The sequence below is a fragment of the Mus caroli genome, chromosome X (assembly GCF_900094665.2).
Source record: "Mus caroli chromosome X, CAROLI_EIJ_v1.1, whole genome shotgun sequence".
Classification (NCBI taxonomy): domain Eukaryota; kingdom Metazoa; phylum Chordata; class Mammalia; order Rodentia; family Muridae; genus Mus; species Mus caroli.
The window spans coordinates 122,925,172-122,944,570 of record NC_034589.1 but is presented as its reverse complement, the minus strand read 5'-3'; the positions used below and the strand labels follow the sequence as shown (position 1 = coordinate 122,944,570).

At 41.7% G+C, this 19,399-nt stretch overlaps 1 protein-coding gene across 1 annotated transcript; it reads left to right on the top strand.

Moving 5' to 3' along the window:
* The first annotated feature begins 2,855 nt into the window (after positions 1-2,855).
* On the top strand, positions 2,856-14,721 carry Xkrx (XK related X-linked). The gene is made up of 3 exons (XM_021152623.2): positions 2,856-3,190; positions 7,648-7,916; positions 13,766-14,721. The coding sequence occupies exons 1-3, from the start codon at positions 2,856-2,858 to the stop codon at positions 14,509-14,511; spliced, it is 1,350 nt and encodes a 449-aa protein (XP_021008282.1). The 3' UTR covers positions 14,512-14,721.
* Positions 14,722-19,399: the final 4,678 nt, after the last annotated feature.

The window sequence follows — 19,399 nt, the reverse complement described above, 5'->3', positions numbered from 1 at the left end:
TACAACAGAGTGGGCGGTGCGTACAGGTGGCACAAGGAAAGGGAAACGAGGGTAGGGAAATTGCAAATGGCTTGCCAGGGTTAAAGGTGACCCTTGAAAGAAGGTCAGTGCTTGGACTAATGGAGAAAGGGATGAAGTGAGCTGTATATAACATCAGTGAGGCACAGAACGTGGGAGTGAGCAGGATGAATATGGCCAAGTGAGAAAACCTGCTGGACTGGTACAAAAGGTGTGCAGTATGGCAGCGTGGGTGACTGAAATTATAGAGAAGCACTGGTGATTACAGAGAGCCTTGGCTGTCAGACAGAATAACCAGTCATTTGGGAACAAAATAGGAAGACTTTGTAATGCCGTGGATTTGGGGGAGTTCAGACAGAATAACCAGTCATTTGGGAACAAAATAGGAAGACTTTGTAATGCCGTGGATTTGGGGGAGTAGTGAAGGCATGGGGCACAATGCAGAAAGGCAGAAAGAACATTGCAATTTTATCCTACAGTCTTTATAGTTTCTCTCTCTTTGGATGACTAATTACTGAAGTGGATAAGTTGGTCACCCTGCCTGAAACATGCCTTGTAAGCTGCTTGCTAAAACAGGTGGAAAAAAAAAATGGGTGTCTGAGAGTCTGAGGCCAGCCTGGTCTACAGAGTGAGACCTTGTCTCAAAAAAAAAAAAAACAAACAAAATCACAACCTCCCTCCAAACCAATAAAAATAAATTTAAAAAGGACAGGAAAGCAGTGCAAACAAAGAGCTTCTGTAGTGTCTGGCAGGTGCAACCCCTGCCCTCCAGTTAAGCCTTCTAAGCCATCAACAGATTTTTGTTTGTTTTTCGAGACAGGGTTTCTCTGTGTAGCCTTAGCTGTCCTGGAACTCACTCTGTAGACCAGGCTGGCCTCAAACTCAGAAATCCACCTGCCTCTGCCTCCCGAGTGCTGGGATTAAAGATGTGTGCCACCATGTCGTCATCAACGTTTTTTAAAGAAGTTGTTCTCAATAGTATCACCTCCTTAGAGAAGCCACAAAAGAGGAAGTATCCAGCAGCTAGACCAGGGGCAGCTGTGCCTCCGAGGACAAGCTTTCCAGTGGAATCTGTCCTTCAGTTGGCCCTGGGGAGAGGAGGGAGAAATAGAAGGAACTTCCATAGACAAACACAGACACACACAGAGACGCAAACACAGTAAATGGCAAAGACCAAGTCTATCTTGAGACCATCTTTTTTTTTTTTTTTTTTTTTTTTTGTGGCTGCTCTCTGGCCACATTTATATTACCCTGAGGCAGATGTTTTCCTTTTTTCTTTGGGGTTTAGGATTATGCAAACGGAGCATGAAAACAAAAGCTCAGTGGGGGAGGGGAGAGAAGGATTGCCTTTACAAACGGAGGCAATTTTAAATTCTCTTTAAAACACCCCTCTCCGGTGGCTACTAAGGGCCGTCTTGGCTGTTTAGAATTTGGCATCTTTTCAGAGCCTTTTAACCAAAGACCTAAAGGTTCCTTCTGAAGCTTCTGTGCTGGCCTCATTTTGTAAGAGCAGAAATCAAGGCATTTATGTGTTTACAGCGTCTGTAGGCTTGCTCCGAGTTTTGATCTCTATCTGATTCAATCTTCCCTTTGCTGCATACTGACGGACCTGAATGGGAAACCTCTGACCCAATTCCCACTTAGGTTCCCGCTTTTCTGATATTATCTGGAGGGCAATAGGACCTGGGGAGGTTCAACCCTGCGGCCAAGGGAGACACACCTGCCTAACGTGGGTTGAGCAAATGTGGGAGCGAACTACTTTAGCTAGCTGTGGAGGGCGGGGTAGAAGTGGGTGCATGCTGCTGCTCCCTAGAGAAGAGGAAAAGCTGTGGCTCCCTCCTGGATCCCGAGGTCACGGTGAGAAATACTGCTGAAGACTGGTGCAGGCTCTTCTTGTGTTGTGCCTCGCTACCTGGAGCATCCTTTGGCTATTCTTCTTGGAACTCTGGTTTATTTTGTTTTGCCCGGCTGTCTCTCCCTCTCGCCCGGCCAACGCCACCACCACCCCACCCGAAGTCATCCAGGTGCCATAGTTACCAAAGCTCAGGACCCGCAGTACTTCTCAAACTGTGCCTTTTGGTAGTAAAGTGTCTCCGTGAAGACACCCCTCCAGCATCTTCTATCTGGTACCACGTGCTCCGCTTCTTTCCGAGGAGACATCAATCAGGACAGTGGCCTTACTTTGGCCCCTAACCAGGCGGTCTTAGGGGCGGGGCCTGGAGAACCTACTTGAGAACATTTGCCTCCCTACAGGTCCTGAGAGAGCACTGCTGAGCCTGCGAGCAGGCTAGCTAGTAGGCACAACCTAGCAGCACATTGGATGGATTCCTAGGTGCTAAACTGAATCTTTGACAGGACACCCAGGCTGCGCTCCCTCTTCTACCTTGGCTCAGTTCTCTGCTGATTTGAGAGGATACACGGATGAGAATCCCTAAGGAGAAGCTGCTGAGTATGTGATGTGCCTCCTCAAAGTGGCTACTCCTCTGAAAGGAGCATTCGGGGGAAACAGCTGTTCCTTGCCTTTTCACACGCGTGGAATTGGGCACCAGATTCAGTGCTGAAGTGCTTGTCCAAGTTTCTCAGCACATATGTTGAAGATTGCATTTCAGGGCCAATCACGAGTGAAGTTCAAAGAGACACTCCTGGACTCTCCACTGGAGACTCTCGAGTTAAGTCTAGAAGTGAGGTGTCTCCTGTTCTGACTTGTTGGTCTACATTCAGGGACTCAACTAGCCACGGTCCTCCTGACTGATCCTTGGATAGCAGTGACTACAGGGCCTCTTTTCAGAATGGATGGCGAAGAGCTCTGAACTCCAGACGATAAGAAACTCTCAACAATGGACAGAGTTTATGAAATTCCTGAGGAGCCAAATGTGGTTCCTATTTCATCTCTGGAAGAAGATGTCATCCGTGGGCCTAACCCACGCTTTACCTTCCCGTTTAGTATCCTCTTCTCCACCTTTTTGTACTGTGGGGAGGCTGCGTCTGCTTTGTACATGGTTAGAATTTACCGAAAGAATAATGAAACCTTCTGGATGACATACACATTTTCCTTTTTCATGTTTTCATCTATCATGGTTCAGTTGACCCTCATTTTTGTCCACAGAGACCTGGCCAAAGATAGACCACTATCATTATTTATGCATCTAATCCTCTTGGGACCTGTTATCAGGTGAGCATTTTTAAATCTCTACCCAACCAACCCCCTTCAAACAGGTACAGGGGAGGATGAGGTTAATATTTAAATGACTGAATCTGTGCTTCTAATCTAAATAATTCTCCCAGTCCTTCTTGTTCCATTTCCCTGGCTACTGTCCCCCAAACCTTATCTGAAATCTTGGGTATCACCATAGTGACGTTGTGGCATGGATATGTGTTCAAAAAACCGTGTGTGCTATAACCAGTAAGACTTGATTAGACAATTCTTCCTGAGTTTGTGTTGTGCAAACAGGATGGGAGCAACCAATGTGGTCACCTTGTGCTCTCAAATTGAATGAACCCCAGGGTGCTGAGCATGCCAAGTAAGTGCTGTTTCATTGACTCTAGCCTCCAGAGTCTATAATTTGAATTCTGCCATTTAGATGTTCTATGAATGAATAAATATGTATTCCTGCCTTCATTCGTTCTGAAACTCAGTTTTAACACCTTGGACTTCTTGAGCTGTTTGTTTTGGTTTGGTTTGTTTTTGTTTGTTTGTTTGTTTGTTTTGACCATTTTCAAAACTTTCTAGAGTTAGTTGACATCTGGAAAGTATTTTATGTAATAGGAGGTAGCAAGCTGTTACTACAATTCAAAGAAGTTCAATTTTTGCTATTGATAGATCAGTTTCTTGCTTATTTCTTGTTATTTTGCTGCAATAAATATACACAGTTTGGAATGACCAAGGTAGTACACCTCTGTCTGGAGTTAGTGGCAAAGAACACTAGGATCTGGTATTCCCATTCAGATTGCTGCAAGCAAGATGAAAACATTCTTAATTGTAGGGAGACGGGCATCTGTGCCCACAGACTCATCTAGATGCTATGGGGTTTCATTGTAGAGAAAGATTGCATAACTCATTAGGTCAGGAGGGAGGAATGGAGCAAGTTTGTCATGACTGTAAGAGAGACAAACACCTGTGGTCAGCTGAGGAATGTGGGTCACAGTGTTGATGTTGTAATCACAATAGGAAGATCACTTATCAGAGATCTAAAACATCTGTGGTATGTATTAAGAGTGGGACCCCCGATAATGAAATGTATTATCTGTGAATATATTTCTGTTTGTCAATCATATTTCCATAAATCTGGAAAATGTTTATCAATATTGTTTGAAACAATGAGGAACGGGTTAGGTCTCATCACAGAAATTGTGGGCTGGGCTATCTTTACAAAGTAGTTAACTCTAAGTTTGGTCTTTCTCCTGTTATTCATAAGTTGTATGGCCTTAGTGGTAACCTTAAAGATGCCATGGGCCTCAGTTTCCTCATCTGTAAAATGAATGTGTTAGGCTAGACTTTGTGTTCCAAATCCAACTGCTCACAGGGGCCTCTATGCATACTATGAATGAGCGAAGTAGGCTAAGTACTAGAAAATAGTCTCACGTGTGAAATAAATGGAAACAAAGTCTAAGTGTTAATGAAATGGAATGCCATGACGAATTTGAATCTGGGATGTACCTGTCTAGGAGGCAGCCACTTTAAAACTCGAATCCACTGTTTCTTTGTTGGCATTCAGACATGATATTGACAGATCTAATTTTGAGGAGAAGTTAGTTCCCCAGACAGGATTTTATGTGATATTTCATGATTTTAAATTTGGCAACGTACTAAAAGAAAGAAGAAAGAGAGAAAGAAAAAAAAATGCAGTATGAGCCATTCTATATACCTAATGTGCAGATGTGACTCAGATGGCCATATGGAACTTGATCTAATGTTACTTTCCTGTTCAAATTTTTGAAGATAGCTGTAAAAGGAACACTTTATCTTTAACTTGGAACCGTGGAATTTCAAGATGTCACTACGGACTCAAGAAAACAAATTTTGGTCCTTTTCAAAATGCAATATACCAAATTAGCAAGTGAAGAGGACGCAAGCACCTAGCCCTCAGAACCTCAGCCCTCAGCTTTTACTTCCTTTTTTTCATTTGTGGCCTTCTAAACTGTTTTTCACTTTGCTCTATATAAAGCGTCGTTCACCGTTTTTCATATTTGTCGTTTAGTTTGTACTGCACATGGATTGAGCAGCAGGGAGAACCCCAGTTACACTAATCCCACAGCAGGAAGAACAATTGATTTTATTGAAAATTTGTATATAGTTTTGAGACTTTCCTATATACATACCGTATATATCACTTCCATCTCTCTCTCCTCCAACTCCTTCCATGTCTCCCTTTCAAATTCATGATTCCTTGACTCTAAGTATTATATATACACATAGTATATAAACAACAATATAATACAATAAAAATATAGTATAGTACTATAAATAATAATATGCACATCTTGCATCTATTCAGTGTTACTCGTATGTGTGCGTGTTTAAGGCTGACCCTCAGTAACCATCAATTGCCTGTAGTTCTTCAGAAAACTTATTATAAAGTCACAAATTATACGATTTATACAGCTATTTTCAAGGTCCATTCCTGTCTTCCTTATGTAACGAGTTGTATTACTGGTACACAAATGAAGCTGTGTTTAGGGCTTGGCTATCTTACATGAAATGCAAACATGCTTCTGGAAATCTATGTGCTCTGATTTACTGTAGCTCAGAGTAAGCAACACCCCCTTTACTTAAACTATCAAACAGCCTCACGTATAGACTTAGAGGCAGACGACTTCATGCCACCCCCCCCAATATTTTGTTAAACAATAGTATGGATGGGCTTGAAATTAGACATTTTCCCCTAAGTAGCAAAAGTTGCCATTTCTTTCCTTCTCTTTCTTTTTCTCACCCAGGTTTGTCTATAGAAAGTGGACTTTTCAGGGCTGGGAAGATGGCTCAGTGAATTCAGCTCTTGCTGTGCACACAGGAAGATTTGAGTTTAGGTTCCCAGAACCCAGTACAGCTGGAACTCTATTCCTAGTGAGATGGGAGGGAAAGGCAAGAGAATCTGCAGAAGCTTGTGGGCCTGGTGAACACACAGAGGACCACCTCAAACAAGAGGGAAGGCAAGGACTAATATCCAAGCTGTCCTTTGATCTCTACATACACAAACTGTGTCGGGGGCGCGCGCGCGTGAGCGCACACATACACACACACACACACACATACACACACACACACCATGTGCATGAAAGTAGAAATTTGGAGTCGTACATATGAAAAAAATTCCAGGGGCTCCTGTGGAAAATGGCAGCCAGTACCTTATATTCTCAACCTTTCCACCAAGAGTCAAAGCTCCTGAATTTGTCTTTACTGTCTTCCTGTGCGCCGCCACTCTCCAGTCTCATCATCTGCTATTTCCCACCTGCCTTCTCCTTTTTCATGCTTATTCTTTCATTTGCTCAGCAAATGCTGATCAAATTCCCACTATGTGACAAGAGCTGGAAGCAAGATAACTAGAGCCTCATGCCTTCAATCTATTGGAGACGCTTTCTTAATTTCCACTACAAATATTCTTGTCAAAAATGGTTAAGTTTTCATTCTTTTCAGGGTAAGGGTGTGTGGGGGCGAGGGGGGGGGCAGTAACTCAGGTGTAACAAAACAGCATGCACTAGTTGCTTTTTGTCTCCTGTTTACCGCATTAGAACTGCCAGAGACTTTTGATTTGCTTGGGGGAAGTGTGGGAGGGTAACAGCAGGAAGTCGGCTCTCAGCAAGATTTCAAGGGCAATAGGCTCTGGTAAGGTTATTTTCTTCATAAAAAATCGGGTTTAAAAGGAATCTCTTCCCCCAGCAAGAAAAGCACACACACACAAAATATTATGTTTTCTTGGAAAAGCAGAATCTCTCTCTCTATCTCTCTCTCTCTCTCTCTCTCTCTCTCTCTCTCTCTCTCTCTCTCTCCTTCTCTCCCTCTCTTCCCCCCCCCCTTCTCTCTTTTTTTTTTCTCGAGACAGGGTTTCTCTGTATAGTCCTGGCTGTCCTGGAACTCACTCTGTAGACCAGGCTGGCCTCGAACTCAGAAATCCGCCTGCCTCTGCCTCCTGAGTGCTGGGATTAAAGGCATGCACCACCACGTTCAGCTTTTTTTCTTTTCTTTTTTTTTTTCTTTTTTTCTTTTTTTTTTTTTTTTTTTTTTTTTAGAACCTAAGAATCTCAATTATGAAGCTGGATGCACTTATTAAAGAATTTTTGATTTAGGAATTTAAGGTCTTGTGAAATCCAGGGCCTTTGGAGCCCTTATCTTTCTCTCCAAAATATTATTTCTTAATACCGTTGTATTTGAGGCACATTTTTAAAACCACAGACAGATTTTTGAGGAGATAAAACAATTCTTTGACTATAAAGTATTTCAGAAATGGTGTTCTTAGACCAGTAAGTGATGAGAGAGAGAGAGATCTTAGACCTAAGGTATGGCCAACCCTTTGATTCATGTGTAATGGACAGAAGAAAGAAAATGCCAAATAATAATAATAATAATACCTCCCCCAGATTTTTCCTTTCTTGGGACAATTTTAGCTAAGTTCCCATGATGCTTTACTCCCGCAGATGTTTGGAGGCCATGATTAAATACCTTACACTGTGGAAGAAAGAGGGGCAGGAGGAGCCATATGTCAGCCTCACCCGAAAGAAGATGCTAATAGCTGGCCAGGAGGTGCTGATAGAATGGGAGGTGGGCCACTCCATCCGGACCCTGGCTATGCACCGCAATGCCTACAAACGTATGTCACAGATTCAAGCCTTCCTGGGCTCAGTGCCCCAGCTGACCTATCAGCTCTATGTGAGTCTGATCTCAGCAGAAGTCCCCCCGGGGAGAGGTGAGTGGGGTCAAGAGAAGGGAGGGCTCTGTTTAAACTAAGAGTGTTAGAAGTCTAGGTCTGAAGTGTCCAACATACTGGCTACTAGCCTCATGTGCAATTTAAATGGAAAAACCCTATAGTAAAGCACATTTCCTCAGTAGTGATGGCCATATTTCACATGCCTAATAACTATCTCTGGTTAATAACTTACTGCTTGGGATGACAGAGGTTTAGAATGCTTTTGTCATCACGAATAGGCCTCTTAGGCAGCACTAGAACTTATGGAGGCAGACACATCAGACCTGCTGGAATTTTTAAACTGGGATGATCGGTGTTTAAATTAATTTTTTTTACAAACACCTTGTCTTGCCACTGTAGCAGTTAGAAAAAAAAAAAAAAAGAAGAAGAATGAAAACTGTCCCTCGTCACCTGCGTGTACACAGTGTTGCTAGTTGCATATTTTTTTAGAGATGGCCACCTTTAGAGTAAAGGTTCTCAAATATGTCTGTATGTCACAGTCATGTGGGAAGATTTTTTTCCTTCTTTTTTCTTTTGGTGATGGGATCTCACTTTTTATTCCAGGATATATTCCATTATGTAGCCCAGGCTGACAGCTAATTCATGGCAATGCTCCTAGTGAGCTTCCCAAGTGCTGGGACTATAGATAAGAGCCGGCATACCTGACTTGGAAGGTTCTTTTTAAAAATGTACCTTCCCTCCTCAGACCCAAATTGATCACAGAGTGTGGGGAAGCCAGGAATCTGCGTTTGTAAAAAGTACCCTAGTGAATCCCAGTTAGTTTCCTTAGAGAACCACGGGTGTATTCATTTCCTCCCGTGGTAGTAGAGAGACAGAAAGGGAGTGGGGGGATGGCTACATGTCAGTCAGGTCTGGTCCAAGGACTGACCTTCTTTCTTCATGATCTCTGGAGGAAGTTACAAAGCAGAGACTGACATAAATTCCTAATTGTAACACGATGAATCTCAACATGAGTAAGACCTCTAGCAGAGGAAGCAATGTGTGTCAGGACTGTATAGGTCAAGATCAAATCTTGTGAATGGATTTTACCAGTCCGGGTTTGCTTCATCAGGTTGGGCAAATGCAGCTTCAGATGTGGGGAGAGTTTGAACCATTTTTTTTTTTAAATATAAGTAGTGATTTCTAGCCTTGTTTGGCAAACTCTATTCCCTTTGTTCCATTAACAGTTGTTGATGAAGTTCTGTTGGTTTGGAAGTGTTTTACAAGTGTCCGCTCCATAGTAGTTTGAGGAGAACATTGTCTGGAAGTGCTGCTTGACTTCCTGAGAATTTTGAGAGTTGGAAAATCATCTAGTTAAAATATGTAACCATCACAAAGGTGAAAAACGTGCAAACTTACTGGCCTACAGGAAATTGTATCAGCACAGAAAATTTCTGGGAAGCTATAAAACAAAAACAAAACAAAACAAAACAAAAAAACCAACAACAAAAACAATAAACAAAACCCTACCTCAAGAAGCCCTGAGAAGGTGGCAGGGTGTTACTTTAAATTTTCTTTTATGAAAATTTACCATCTTAATGCACTATTATTTTTGTTTTTATTTTTAAATTATAAAAGTTAGATATTTTGGTAACATCTCAGACCACATAGAATAGGTAGAAAATAGAAAATAGAAAATAGAATGTTACACACCAAAAGTAATGTCTGTTAACCATTCAGTATATGTCCTTTCCAATTTACTGGGTATACATAATGGGCTGTGGATGTAGCTCAATTAAAGAGTGCCTGCCTAGCATGTTGAAGGTGTTGGGTTAATCTATAATACTGCAGGGAACACACACATACACACAGAGATAATATTTGAAATACACCATTTTTACATGTTAAAACATTCGTTGTTCATAGTTTTTGACTGTTTTGCATTTTAAAATTTATTCTCTTTTTAAATTTTAATTTAGTGTTTTAACTTATTCACTTTATTACCCCTCTCCCGGCCACACTCTCCCACAGTCTCTCCTCTATCTCCTCTCCTCTTCTCTCTGAGCAGGTGGGGCCTCCTGGTTATCCCCCCACCCCACTCTGGCACTTCAAGTCTCTGTGAGGCTAGGCATTTCCTGTTTCCTCTCCCACTGAGTCCACACAAGGCAGCCCAGCTAGAAGAACATGTCCCACAGACAGGCAACAGTTTTTGAGATAGTCCCTGTTTCAGTTGTTTGGGACCCACCTGAAGACCAAGCTGCACATCTGCTATATATGTGTGGGGAGGACTAGGTCCAGCCCATATATGATCTTTGGTTGGTGGTTCAGCCTCTGAGAGCCCCAAGAGTCCAGATTAGTTGACTAGGTTGGCCTTCCTGTGGAGACCACAATCCCCTTGGGGCCCACAATCCTTCCTCCTATTCTTCCATAAGAGTCCCCAAGCTCCATCCACTGTTTGGCTGTGGGTGTCTGCATCTGTCTGAGTCAGCTACTGAGTGGAGCTTCTCAGAGGTCAACATGCTCCTGTCTGCAAGCGTAACAGAGTAACATGAATACTGTCAGGGATTGATGCTTGCCCATCAAATGGGTCTCAAGTTGGGATAGTTATTGGCTGGCCATTCCCTCAGTCTCTGCTCCACCCCCTGTCCCTGCATTTCTTGTAGACAGGATAAATTTGAGGTTGAAAGTTTTGTGGATGGGTTGGTGTCCCTATCGCTCCACTGAGGTTCCTGCCTGGGTATAGGAGGTGGCCTCTTCAGGTTTCATGTCCCCAATGTAGTGAACCACAGCTAAGATCACCCCCATTGGTTCTTGGGTGCCTGTCTAATCCCAGGTCCTAGGTCTTTTTTTTTTTTTTTTTTAGCTTTTCTTACAGGTTTTTCATACCAATCTTCTAAATAGATTGATTTCTAAGAGCAATTTGCTAATTACCACATTTTTTTGTTGTTTTTTGTTTTGTTTTGTTTTGTTTTTCGAGACAGGGTTTCTTTGTATAGCTCTGGCTCTTCTGGAACTCACTTTGTAGACCAGGCTGGCCTTGAACTCAGAAATCCTCCGCCTGCCTCTGCCTCCCAAGTGCTGGGATTAAAGGTGTGTGCCACCATGCCCGGCATACCACATTTCTTAATTTCTAAAATTTTATGTGTATGAGTTTGTCTGCATATGTATATGTGTACCACTTGCGTGCCTGATGCCTGGGGAGGTATCAGATTTCCTGGAACTACAGTTTCAGGAGGTTATGGGCCTCCTTTTAGGTGCTAGGAACTGAACCTGGGTCCTCTGTAAGAGTAGCAAGTACACTTAACTGCCGAGCCACCTATCTAGCTGTTAAGCTTTAATTTTCCATTTTAAAAATTATTTGTATATGTATACATATATGTCTGGGGGGGTATGTGTGTCAGAGTTCAGGTGCCTTCAGAGGCCAGAGGCAGGGGTATTAGATGCGCCTGGGGTGAGTTACAGGTAATTATGAGCTACCCAATGAGGGTAATAAAGGAGAGATCTCAAGTCCTTTTCAAAGTAGTAAGTGTTCTTAACTGCTGAGCCATTTCTCCAGCCTCCATTCCCCCTACTGTAATAAACAATAGCCACCAAAGGAAAAAAAAATCACTGACTTTGGATTGAGTTAAGTTAGTTTGGTACAGGGATTTTATATGAATAATCAATTCTGTGTTGGATGGTGGTGAGATTAAGAGGAGTAGTTTAGAACACTTTGCAATTCTCTATTCATGTTTTTGGGGAAGGGAAGGAAAAGGGGAGTGGAGGAGGAGGAGGAAGTAGAAGACAGCACCTACAGATACGACTCCAATACTTTTCTTGTAATTATTTCATTTAATCTTCACAACAACTTTATCTATGAGGTTATTATTATTCTCAGTTTACAAAAGATACAGTAGTAGACCTAGAAGTTAAGTAAATCGTCCCCAAAGCGGATTTTGAAGGATTTTGAATCCTAAGCATTTATTTTTGCCTCTGTCACCTCAGAAATCTTCATCATTCCACAAACCTTTATCAAGCATGTATTATATTTCAGACAGTGTGTGTTAGCTTGTAAGGGTAGAGCAAACTAGATCCAGCCCCTTCTACCTTCATGAGATATCTACTACATTTTTTTTTTTTTTTGGCATATGTAACTGGAGTGAATCTCTCTAGAAGACTGGTTTCTTGGAGCAGATACACATCAAAGATTAGACGTCAGCTACAAATGGCAGTTTCTAGGCATAGCGGCCCAGCACGTGAGAAGCAGAGACAGGATTTCTGTGAGTCTGGGTACAGCTTGGTCTATATTGCAAGTTCCAGTCCAGCTAGGGCTGCAACACAGTGAGATCCGGTTTCCAAAAGAAGCAGCAGAGGGGGAAGAGGCAGAGAAGGAGGAGGGAAAAAATGTATATGCCTTCCTAACATTAGGTCTTGTCCCAGGTATTTTCAGTTTAGTTTTTCCTTTCTCACTGTCCTTAGAGTTCTGTTCCTTCAGTTAGGTGTGGCCCATACCTTTATGTGTGTCCTTCCCATGTTGGTGACTTCTCAGCATTAGTTGTAAGACTTCTTCAGTTTGAAAAGTTTATTTTGTGTATTTCTGTGATTAAACTCTTGCATTGTTTGTTCATCCAAAATTTCTAAATCGGAAACGTAGAAAACAGCAAAGCATAAAAGGATACTCTTACTATCTTTATTTGCTTACTTTTATAGTACTGGGGCTTGGATCTGTGACCTTCTTCAGGCTCAGTTAGACCTTTGCCATATACCCAGCCCAAAGGATTTAAAAGAGACTGAGCTAAAACCCCATCAACACTATAGAAGATGTTTTGGTTTATTTCTTCTATTGTCTTTCTGTGTGGGGTATTTTGTTTTATTGCATACATTTCATGTCTACAGTGAGAAGTTTTGATGCATGTATCTCATGCCATATAATTACTATTGGTGTGTGTGAACTCTTTCAGAAAATTACAAGTGTGAAATATAATGCCAAGCTGTACACTAAAGCTCCCAAATATAATCATTTTGTAACAGAAATGTCGATCCCTTTCGCAAAAATTCCTCCTGTTCCCTAGCCCTAGGCCCTGGGAAGTGTTGCTCTATTCTGTTTCTTTGAATCTAGTTCATTTATGACATTCCACTTATAAATGGGGTAATACATTATTTTTATTTCCGAGTCTTGCTAATTTCACTTAGCATAAAGTCCTTGATATTCATCATTTTATTTCAATGATGCAATTTCCTTCATATTATTGTTGAGTAAATCCCGCAGCATATGAATATCATTTTCTTTACACATGCCCCCATCAATAGACATTTAGGTTGTTTCCATATATTGGAAACAATAACTGTTCTGTTCTCGCTGCAGTGGACAACATAACAGCATTCTTTGAGATATTGATTGTCTTTCCTTTGTGCGTGTTCCCAGTTAGTGGAATTGCTGGATTATATACTAGTTCTGTTTTTAATTATCTTCATGCTGTTTTTCACCCTGCCAATATAAATGTATAGTCTAACTATGTATAAAAGTTCAATTTTCTCCATATCTTTGTTAGTTTTTTCCCCCCTAAATTGTGGCCACCCTAACAGGTACTAAGTAGTATCTTATTGTGGTCATTCTTTGCACGCTAACAAGAGAACTGTCACTAACTCTACTACAAGCTCTCTCTGTGATTTACATTTTCATTTGTCTAGTGATCTGTGATACTGAATACCCCTTTCTATATCCGCTAGTCATTCCTATGTCTTTGTAACAATGTTTATTCGGGTGTACGCCATTTGTGTACATAGCTGTGACCATCTATAAGTCTACTCTCAGTTAAGGAATGTCCCAAGCCCTGTCCATCATCTCTGGACCTCTGGTTCTGAGGACAGGCTTCATTCACTGGAAACATCGACTTAATTGTTACTTTGTCTCTTTCCTTATTTTGCAGCTGTGTTAATGGTTTTTTCCCTGATATCTGTCACCTATGGGGCTACCCTCTGCAATATGTTGGCTATCCAGATCAAGTATGATGACTACAAGATTAGACTTGGGCCACTGGAAGTCCTTTGTATCACCGTCTGGAGGACATTGGAGATCACTTCCCGCCTCGTGATTCTGGTGCTCTTCTCGGCCACCTTGAAGTTGAAGGCTGTGCCCTTCTTAGTGCTCAACTTCTTGATCATCCTCTTTGAGCCCTGGGTTAAGTTCTGGAGGAGTGGTGCCCAAATGCCAAACAATATTGAGAAAAACTTCAGCCGAGTTGGCACTCTGGTGGTACTGATTTCAGTCACCATTCTCTATGCTGGCATCAACTTCTCTTGCTGGTCAGCCATGCAGTTGAAGTTGGCAGACAGAGACCTTGTTGACAAAGGTCAGAACTGGGGACATATGGGACTGCACTATAGTGTGAGGCTGGTAGAGAATGTGATCATGGTCTTGGTTTTTAAGTACTTCGGAGTCAAAGTGTTACTGAATTATTGTCATTCCTTGATTGCTGTGCAGCTTATTATTGCTTATCTGATTTCCATTGGGGTCATGCTCCTCTTCTTCCAGTACTTGCACCCCTTGCGCTCACTCTTCACCAATAACGTAATAGACTACCTCCATTGTATCTGCTGCCGCAGACCCCGTCGGGAAAGGGTTGAGAACTCAGAGACATCCTGTGAAGCTGGCACAACACAAAGTATTGTCTGATTTTTTTTCTTCTGTACATTATAGGGTGGGTCTGGGTTAACACAAGCAACTGTGAAATTGAAGGAGTTGGTGAGATCCCTGTGTGTGAGTACTCACAGGATCATTTGCTTGACTCTTCTAGTAAACCTATTGAAAGAAAGAGTGACCTGCTAAGAGGTTTTACTTCTTTAGGATTGACTGCTAGGTTTGGATACCAGCACTAGCCACTGTTGTTTTTTTAGTTTATCCTCATCCTAGTCAACTGGAATAACCTCTATGTCCTTCACTCAGGCTCTGAATTTCCAGCTTTGCTCATTTGTTTAAGGTATTGCTGAGCTTCCCTGGGCTAATCTAAACTCTGCCAGAACACAACTGTACTGATCAGGGAATGTGATGGCTTACTAAGAATGAGCGCCTTCCAGAAAGTAGTCTGACTGTTGTACTTTTTGTTTGGTTTTGATTTGGGTTTTTATTTGAGACAGAGTTTCTCTGTGTAGCGCTGGCTGTCCTGGAACTCACTTTGTAGACCAGGCTGGCCTCAAACTCAGAAATCCACCTTCCTCTGCCTCCTAAATGCTGGGATTAAAGGCGTGCACCACCGCCGCCTGGCTGGCTGTTGTACTTTTAACTGTGAGAGTGGCAGCCGGGCGTGGTGGCCCATTAATAGGAATTCCCTCCAATTCAGCTTTTCTGTCTCTGCCTTTTGTTACTTGATGTAAACCTCAGAGAAGCTAAACTGTAATTTGAAGTGTTTTCTGATATGTGAAATAAATGAAGATTTCTTTGTGTCTGCTACTGTCCTGGGTATTTCATTAATTTCCACTTAGGGGGATAAAGTAATAATGACTAAAGCACCACCTCCGTGTTGTTTTATATTAGGCTGGGTAACTCCTTAGCGATCTAAAGGTGGAAGAAACCGATCACGTGAGATTATCAACACTGCTGTCTCCTGGCAAGATTTTACTTGCTAATGAGGAATGTAGGTTTATTTTTTTTTTCAACCTTCTTGTCATTAACAAGCCCCAATGGCCCACTACACAGATATTCTCATGTACTAACATGCTTACATCTCATAACCAGTTGGATGCTATGGTGGGCTTCTCTGCTCCATGCACAGAAGGTAATCAAATAATTGACGTTGTTATGGCCACTGCCCACTGGAGAAACAATTATCCCAGCATTGTCTGACAAATTATTGTCCCTCACAGCCCAGTGAAAGTGAGACAAACTCCTTAAAGCACATCCTAGCTGAGGAGCTATTGGAGTTTGAGGGCTGCTCGGAGAGGGACAGTTTTCTTCAGGGATGCAGCCCATGAGATGCTTCAGGAGATGCTTCTACACCCATGCACACGCTGAGAGTACTAAATGGACTTCAGTGATGGATTTAGAAGGGAATAATGGTGGGGCAGGGGGGTAGAGGAAGAACTGGAATAGAGCAAATGTGGGGAGATTCGATAACTTATTTCTAAAACCATTGAAGTTGAACTAGTTATGGACCAGTTACAACTACCATGTTTCAAGAACTTGTAAACAGTGCAGTGTGAAGTCTTCTAACACCATCCAGTTTTACTTTTACGAAAAATTTGATTTTAGCCACTCCCACCCTCCTGCTTACTGTTAGGTTGAGAGAACTCCCACTTCTCAGTGGTGACCTGTTAACCAGAATTATTCTATTTCCTTACGTGTATAGCACTTTTTCGTTGTTGTTGTTGTTTTACCACTTTTAACTGCTTTGGGGAGCTGACTAAAAAGACTGGTTATTGAATTTGGGAGAAGAATGTAATAATTTTGAGACAGTAGGAGTTTCTTTATACAACGTCAACTCCTTCACACCATGTTATTGTGACTGAGTCTGGGGTTGTCATCTAAGACTTACATGGACTTCTAATAGCTATTTAGGGAGAATGTGAAGGACATCATCAATTCCAAAGAACACTGCCTCTTCAGACCCCAAGGAAGAATTTCTTCTGCCCATTGATTACTGTGCCCTCGATTAAAATCAGGAGCGGTATTTGGAACAATATAATATAATCAGGTGCATGAAAGCATGTGAATCAGCTACTTAAAGGGAGAAACATCGGGAATAGAGAGAGACATAGGCTGAAAAAGACTGCCGCAGTGCCAAATCCAGCAAACATTTCCACCATGAGTCCTCCCAGCCATGGTGACTTAATATCCTAGGAATGAAGAGAGTTTAGGGACATGGGTGTGGAGTAATTCCTAACCTGAAAAACCTGCTGCCCTTCCCCCAGAGAAGGGAGAAGTGATGCGATTGATATACTATGCAAATGAGCCCTAAGATGCTCCTCTGGAGTAGTCTTTCTGTTGCACAGTCACCTTCCACATACACAGAGAGGAAGGATGGAATATGAGAGGTGGGCAGACGTAAATGGCCATGGCCATTTGCAAACACATCTGTGTGTGCTCTCCTTTTGCCATATGAAGTTTATTTTTTTCTTCTCTCTTTCAGTATAGGGCTACCACTCAGTGCCTTATACCTGCTAGACACGTGGTATACCACTAAGCTATATACCAATTCCTTTTTTTTGTTTTTTTCTGAAATAGGACCGTGGTAAGTTGCTCGGGCTTGTCTTGAACTCACTGTGTAGCCTAGGCAGACCTTAAATGTGTTCCTCCTCAGACTCCCTAGTAGCTTAACAGACCTGCACTACCAGGTCCAACTAGAATAACCTCTGAAATTCTAAAACAGCACAGTAAAACTGGTCCAGTATTTAGACAGTCTTGCTGAGTGAAAGAGTACACAGAGACTAAGCCAGCCAAGGGGTTCCTGAAAAGGAAGACAGAACCATGGGGTTTGGGAAAAAGAACTTCCAAAGTGAGAATTTCTTCCTAGCATTCAACATGCTCTCAACAAGCATTGCTATACTCCCGGTAATTTTGGTAGCTAACTATGGGCAAGTCAGCTTAGAGGAAGGTGTAGTAAATACATCTAATCCAATATAAATTATTATAATACAAATCTAATATAAATACAAAAGGATTTTTATATGTTCTATATTCTATTTATATGTTCAGTCCTCATGACTATCTCAAGGTAAGGTATTTGCTATTATACCAAACCTACATTACAAGGAGAGTTTAAGGCACAGCAAGGCTAAATGATACACTCAAGGTTGAAGCCAGTATCAAAGCCAGAGTTCAATCAAGACTTAAGCCTCTATGCCTGAAGTGTCTGTGAAATGATTTTAGTAGTTTCAGGATTGTTTTCTAAGATATACCTAAGTCCCTGCCAAACATTCTTTTCTACAAACACGTCTTATCAGAAGGCAGCACTTAGTTCCACCCACAACGAGACGTTCTAAAGAGCCTGAGATGAAGACTGAATATGCGTTCACAGGCACCTGTAGGTTGGTACAACGGTGTGGGGAGGGTGGCTTGTGAAGAAGCTCAGTCCCTTTCTAGTTCCAGAAAGTGAGGCTTTGTCTCACTTATGGGTTTTACTTGTTTGTTTTGATTTTTTTTTTTTTATTTTGACATGGGATCTTGCTTTGTAGCCTAAGATGGCCTCTCTCTCACTATGTAGCCCAGGCTGGTCTTAAAACTCCCAATCGTCCTGCCATGGTCTCACAAGTGCTGGGATGGTAGGGCATTGTGATAATAGGGAAGGAAGGCTATTCAAGTGTGGAAGCAGGAAGTGCACTGGGAATCTCTTTATTTTTGTATATGTGTGTGCACATGCGCCACAGTGTACCTGTAGAGGTCAGGGGACAACTTTTGACACTCAGTTCTGTCCTTCTACTATGGGTTTCAAATATAAAACTCGACAAACAAATGTTGTACAGGTTGAGCCATTTCCTTGGCACATTACTGGAACTTGATGTCCTGCTGTCTCAATTTTGCTGTGAACCTAAAACTGCTCAAAAACAAAACAAAACAAAACAAAAAACCAGTGTTTTAAAACTCCCAGAGCACAATGGTGAGAGTAACAGTCTGCTGTGATGCTATGACAATTGACCTAATACACAGCCTTGGCTCTAAAACGATCACTTTAGATGCGTCTTTGGCAAACTAATTCTATATTTTAAACACTATGCTAAGTAATCCTAAAAGGTGTTACACTTTGGGTCTTTTCCACCTGTAGCAACAGTAACTAGCTTGGATTCTAACTTAGTATCATTCAAGAACTTAGCATCTTCAAGTACTTGGCATCTTCAAGTACTTCTGTCTGGGGAGTTGGCTTTGCCACCCTGCTGCTTTCTTTTTTAGAAAGTTAAGGAAAACTTTACACATATTGTTCCTATGAAACGTTCCTTCTTTCCCATCCTCCCTTTGTTCCTCTTTCCCCACCTCCTTGTTTTGCATTCCGAGAATCAGGATTGAATAAGGATTGCATTTTGTGAACAACAAAAATGTGGGTGGAATGAGTTATTATACAAACTCTTTATATCACATCTTACTTTGGAGATGGATGGAGGTTTCTCCTTTCATTAACTACTTTGGGATATTTGGATTTTGTATTACCTAACATGATATTTTTATTAGAAGAGTGTACTACTTAAAACGTTAAAAAAAGTATGAAAATTGATTCACACACAACCTGCTTCCACAAATAGCTTTAAGGTTTGGATTAAGAGAGGCATATGCTTCATAGAATGAATATGAGGCAAATTATGATAGATGCCTTTGAAGGAAAAGGGCTGTCATCTGCTGAGTCCTTACTAGATAACAAGATCCATATTGATCATTTATAGACTTCCATTTTAGTATCACAAGACTCTCATATAGTAGCTGATCTCTATTTCTGTTTTTCTATAAAGACACTGAAGGCAAGAATGACTTGTCCAAGGGAGCTAAAACCATCCAGTGGAAAAAAGACAGCATTTTTAACAAATGGTGCGGCACAACTGCATGTAGAAGAATGCGAATTGATCCATTCTTATCTCCTTGT